This window comes from Netta rufina (genome assembly GCF_964035555.1).
Source record: "Netta rufina genome assembly, chromosome: 11".
NCBI lineage: Eukaryota > Metazoa > Chordata > Aves > Anseriformes > Anatidae > Netta > Netta rufina.
The window spans coordinates 13,235,561-13,241,560 of record NC_140134.1 but is presented as its reverse complement, the minus strand read 5'-3'; the positions used below and the strand labels follow the sequence as shown (position 1 = coordinate 13,241,560).

Sequence of the window (6,000 nt, the reverse complement as noted above, 5' to 3'; positions counted from 1 at the left end):
GCTCTGAAGAGCTACTTAATATGTAAGCACCTTTCTGACTGGAGGCCAGACATCCCTAACTGTATCTTGGATTCAGCTAGCAGTGTAGCTGTAAGTAGCCAAGATCTCATTACACAAACATTTATTTATGTCTTAAGCAGTTTCTGCAGGCAGTTATAATGCCTTCCATGGATATACAGCTGGCAATGCCCAAACTACCTAAGTATATTTGTACAAGCTCTAATAGGGCTGCTGTGCAGACATACCCCTTGCAGAACAACAATGTATGGAACAACCTTCTAAGGAAGGCAAATATCATTTGCTTGAATAATTCATAAGCACAGTTTTAAAAGGAAACATTTCCATAATGAAAGCAAACAAACTGGAAAAAAAAAAAGCTGCTATTTAAAATAAAAGCTAAGCATTCAGAATCATTCTACTTGCAAAACAAGTAACAGTTTCCTTTCCCATAAGGAGCAAAACTGATAGGAGTTAACTTCTGCCTACTGCATTAATTGACACACACAGAATATTTATTCAGAAAGGCCAAGTTGGTGCTAAAGGAATGCACAGCATCACAAATGAAAGAAGTGGTTATATTCTAGAAAGAAAAGAACAGCCTGTTTACATGGTTAGCTGAAACAGAACACTTTGCCAATAGTAAACACAAGATATAGCACAAAGTCAGTCAGCACAAGACTCGAGGACTTAATTACCCATTCATTTAACCAAGTATCAGAAACTCTTCAAAGACACCTATCTCTTCAGTCCTTTCCTTTTACAATTCAAAACAGCCAAATGAGAAGGTAGTTCATGCACCATGTTTCTCTTCTGTCCATTTTTCTTAACTAAAACTTACATCCTTTCAGGACTTTTTTTCCTGTTACTGTTGGTCTGAATCATTCTGGAGACTTCTGCATCCTAGACACCTGCAAACAGCAAGACATTTTGTATGTTTTTGCAAGTGTTTCCCTTCACTGAATTCAACACAACAGGATGAACGGGTAGAAACTTCTGCAAAGCGTGTGTAAACACCGAAACAGGATTGGCAGGGATAGCTGTGTGCCTAGTTAGAGACAGCAGCTCCCAGCTTAGGATAATCATGTAAACTTTTTTACACAATGTTTTTCTAAGGAGGGTAAAAAAGAAAAACCTTGCCTGGTTTGCAGTGCTTAGTTTTCCATGTGTACTATTTTTGCCTTCTGGTTTAAAGAAGATGCATTGCTACAACCTGGGAGCAGAGAGAGCATCACCTGATTTAGATGACTGTTTACATGAGGAACAGAGTAAAACTCCTGGTAGGCTTACATCTGTTTGCACATAGGTAACTATGGAAAGTACTTTTGAGCAACGAATACATTACAGAAATGAAAATCAATTTTAAAAAGAGTCAAAAACATTAAGAAGCTAAATTTATTGCATAGTTTATTTGCAACAGACTAGCTAACCAACTCTAAATGCAATTACATCTGATAAATCAGAAACAAATTAAATTGGGAGTTCCTAATCCCGTGACAGCAACAGGGCAGAAAGTTCTAAAAATTGAGACCAATTCCAAGGAACATACCTAGGCTTTATTTAAATAAATAAACTATCTTCTCTGTATAAAAGTTGGAAAGGCTTACGTTTTTCAAAACATAAGCCACGGACATTATCATGTGTAAGAAAACTGGTGTAAAGAACAAGTCCAGATGGAATTTTGAATCTGCTGCATAGAAAATTATCCACATGCACTTAGCTGAGTCAGGAGGGAAAGGAAGCAGATGCAGCTACTTATTCCTACTGAGAGTTCTTTGCTTTTCAGCATGCTCCACAATTTTTTCTTCCACATAAAGTCCCTTTCGCTTTCTTACTGCATTCATGTACTTGCGGGCCTGGTTCTCAGAGTCTGCCTTTTCCCCAAAGTGCAAATATTCTTCCTCGGTGGTTGGTACCCAGAACGGGTCACTTGAAATAATCTGTAGAAAGAGAGAAGGAAAAAAAAAAGTAATGTAAGACAAAACAAAGGTTTACTAGTACATTTCAAGTAATTTTAATCTCTAAAGTATACAACATGAAAGTAGAGGAGGTAGAGTTTTCTGGAAAGCCTATTAGCTACTTAAGCTGAAAACAAGAGCTAGAAACACTATGTAGTATTTGCACAGGAAGAATATGATAGCTTTTGAAATTTGGTTGCATTTATCTGTGTACAAATTTTTTAAAAACAAGTTTAATTGCCAGTCAGCAAACAACACCAACTCGTGCTCAGAAAATTATCAGCTTCCAGGAAAGAATTTCTTATTTAGAATATTATGTCACTATGATCTTATCAGAATTTATAAGAACTGAAGGCTTCTGCTCATTTCTGTGTCCTATGTTCTTCACACCCTACAAAATGGACAGATGGCTTAAAATCATTGTTTCTGTCTTTTACAGAGCTGTTCTTGCAGCTTAATATCTCAAGGGCCCTCAGCTAGAAGAGATTTCAGATCTAACGTGATCAGGGAATGATTGGACAAATCTTTATTCCAGTTCATCCTATATACTCTGCACTTCTCAGACTACCGTAGAGTATGCCAAACATCTAGTTATTTTCAAAAGTAGTTATTTCACTTAAATGACCGTAGATTTTCTCACTAGCTGCAGTTACAGGTAATATCATTTTACTAAGAAAACAAAGACAACACTGCATCCATTTCTTAAACAAATCCTCATGGGAAAACGAATGCAGGTAAATATTAACTACTGTGAGAACAGTGATAGTTATGACAATAACTGAGGACAACACACCATGATCATTTCTGAAATATATTAGCACTAACATTAAAAAATAAAAAGGATACAAACTACCCTAAACTATCAACTTAGTGTTATAAACTTCTTCCAGCGTTACAAACCTTTTCTTTTGACAAATACTTTTAATTGCCATATGCTATTTCAAGCCAAGCAAAATTTTTTAGTCTATTTAAGTAACACAAACCAGAAAAGAAAGAATTAAAAAAATAAAATTAATGGATTAAGATGGAGAATTTCCTTATAAACGTCAAATTGTCAAGTCCTATTTTAATACCTGAAATGCTAAATAACACCTAGTACAATCAGAGAAATCACATTTTATGGAAAGTAAGGAAAATGTCTATGCTAGAAGATGGTTATTTTTTATTAGGGAATATTGTAGGTTCAATCTTTCAAAACAGTATGTTAAGCCCCTAAAAAAAGTTCTAATTTGTTAAGTATATACATAATCCTGGTAACTTAAATGGGATATCATTTACATGAAAAAAGAGATATGCAATCTCATTTATCTAGGTGGTAAATAAACATGCATCGGGTTGTCTGGCTGAAAACCAAAGCAAGCAGAGCTCAGAAATAAATGCTGTGAAACTTTGGTTTCGAAAGTTAGGTTTTTACATTTATTTTTAACATAAAAATAAGGACTGTCTAACCATAGAAGAATCTGCCTGAGTCATACCCATTCTGATGCCCTATTAAGGGACATTTAACCAATGCCTAGAAACTTAAAGGTGATTCCTTGACAGAATATATCATTAAAAGAAATTGCTCCCCTTTTGAGAGCTTGAAAGTTTTACCATTACTTTATACACTTGAAATAAAGAAAAGGGACAGGGAAAACTATTGTTGTGTGTCATAACCCTCCCCTGCCACCAACTTCTGGGCACAGATTGCATGTTGACTTGATCAGGTTGTAGTGACATTCATACTTAATCATCATGGTGCTGGAAAAATACCAAAGACTTCCCCATGCACAACCTGTCTAAAGAGCTGAACAAACAAAAATTTCCAAGTTCAAGACAAAGCACACAAATGAGAAAAAGTGATTCATACTCCATGGATGCACTCCAGAACACAATGCTGGGGGAGATCACACAGCTACAAACTCTAACAACTTAAAAGGCTGTTGCTATCCCCTCTGATGAAGTTCTTTCGCTTTACAAGAAATCTACCATACACAGATTACGCTCAGAGAGAAATGGTGGTTCTTGAAGAATGAATGCGAAAGAGAAGTCCAAAAAGGACTGAACTTACAAGTCTAAGCTACCTATAAATATTTAGATACTGTAGTGATAGATGCTTAAGAAAATCCGTAGGTTTAACAGACTGGCTCTTTCATTAATTTACAAAAGACTTGTTCTACTGATGTTAACTTAAGTTTTATACTGGATACTTCTTTCACTGAAAGCAATTATTCACTGGAGCATCTTCCTTATGAGGAAAGGCTGAGAGACCTGGGTCTGTTCAGCCTGGAGAAAAGAAGACAGAGGGGATCTCACCAATGTGTATAAATACCTGGGGTGTGGGAGACAGGGATTTGGCCAACCTCATTTCAGTGGTTTGTGGGGACAGGACAAGGAGTAATGGTCACAAGATAGAGCACAGGAAGCTCTGCACCAACATGCGAAAGAATTTCTTCATGGTGAGGGTGACGGAGCACTGGAACAGGCTGCCCAGGGAGGTTGTGGAGTCTCCTTCTCTGAAGATAGTTAAGGTCTGTCTGGATGCCTACCTGGGCAGCCTGCTCTAAGGAACCTGCTTTGGCAGGGGGGTTGGACCGGATGATCTTTCGAGGTCCCTTCCAACCCCTCCAATTCTGTGATTATCTCTAGCTCTCAGGAATTCTGAGATAACTGGAGGCTCTGTACATAAAATTTAGCAACTAATGGATAAACCTGTAAATTTACTGCAGTGCTGGGGTACCAAATCCTGAGTGAACCTCATACCACTGCATTATGCAGAGCAGCACTGGAAAGAGACTTAAATTAGGTTTTGAAAGCCACATCACTACCTCCAGCAGCTACTTTTGTGCCTCAGCATGTGTAAACAACTTATGCATTACTTACTGCTTCTGAAGCAAGTTACAGAAACTTTTGAGAATTTCTATTTATGAGGATCCTGCCCAACTGAATGGTGTAGACATATTGCAGAAGATGTGGTCAATTAGGAACATATTATTTGTAGTTAACACTGTGGTAATTAAAGAGAAAGACAAAGCCAGATCTACTGACTCAGCTGGAACTTGAAGCATCAGCTGTGCATCTCCTTTAAGAAGTCAGCAAATATCCATGTTAACAGAACTCTAATGTAATTACACAGACATATTATTGACACAGTGACCAAAAAAAAAAAAAAAGTAGGAAGTTTTCTTTTTTGGAAGTTCCAATTCTGTAAGTGAAGGTGAGGGCACAAGACTAGATTGTCCTTCTTCTATTCACATAACATTAATGGATCAAAGCAGATGCACATAGCAGGTGGCATCCATCATTCCCCACACTCTGCTAATACACTGAAAGCAGAAGCAAAATAAATAAATAAAAAAATCCATATAATCCTCCAAGAGAATTGACATCAATTTGCTTACAATAGTGGCTGTCAGACTGGTGGGTCTGGGCTTCCTGGAATCAGAACCATGAAGCTTTTTAACCACTGAACTATTGTTTGTATTCATGGGAACCATGTAAGGAGACTCTGGAATCCATGACAGTTCTCATCTGGATAGAGTCCTAAACAATCAGATTCTACATGCACTGATCCTTCTGGAAAATGATATAGCCATCTAACAGAAAGCATTTACTGTGGATCCTGGAAACTCCACAGAACCAAAGCAGAAAAGGAGAAGAAAAGTCAGTAAAATGCATCCTGAAGAATGCGTTCCAGAGCTCGCTGCAGAACTAAGAGCTAATTCTAGGTATAAATAACACAGTGCTTACAAAGAAGTCAACTGGGATTAGGTATTTTAAAAGAAGATTAGATTACTTCAAATAATGTAAATGTAAAGGTATTCTTGAGAAAAAGAAATCATTCTGAATAATGTTTCATTAAATATCACTTCTATTCAAACTAACACACCCAAACAATGAAGTCTCATAAGACTTGTTTAGTAACAGCATGCAGAGAAACAGGCTAAACAGCTGTCATTTTCCTTTTTGCCTAAGAACCTACATGCTAAATATTCAAACAATGCACGTCTGTATCTTTTTCAAACATAATCTGAATACCTGTAATAATTAACTCATAGAAATGCTA

The 6,000-nt window shown here is 36.9% G+C and overlaps 1 protein-coding gene across 3 annotated transcripts in view; it reads right to left on the bottom strand.

Moving 5' to 3' along the window:
* Positions 1 to 1,304: 1,304 nt before the first annotated feature.
* The window catches only part of EFL1 (elongation factor like GTPase 1), a 71,463-nt gene continuing 66,767 nt past the window's right edge, over positions 1,305 to 6,000 (bottom strand). For all 3 annotated transcript variants that reach the window (XM_084293067.1, XM_084293069.1, XM_084293068.1), the window contains exon 20: positions 1,305 to 1,937. In XM_084293067.1, coding sequence (XP_084149193.1) covers positions 1,749 to 1,937 — 189 coding nt within the window. In that variant the 3' untranslated portion in view covers positions 1,305 to 1,748. The remainder of the gene's footprint in view (positions 1,938 to 6,000) is intronic.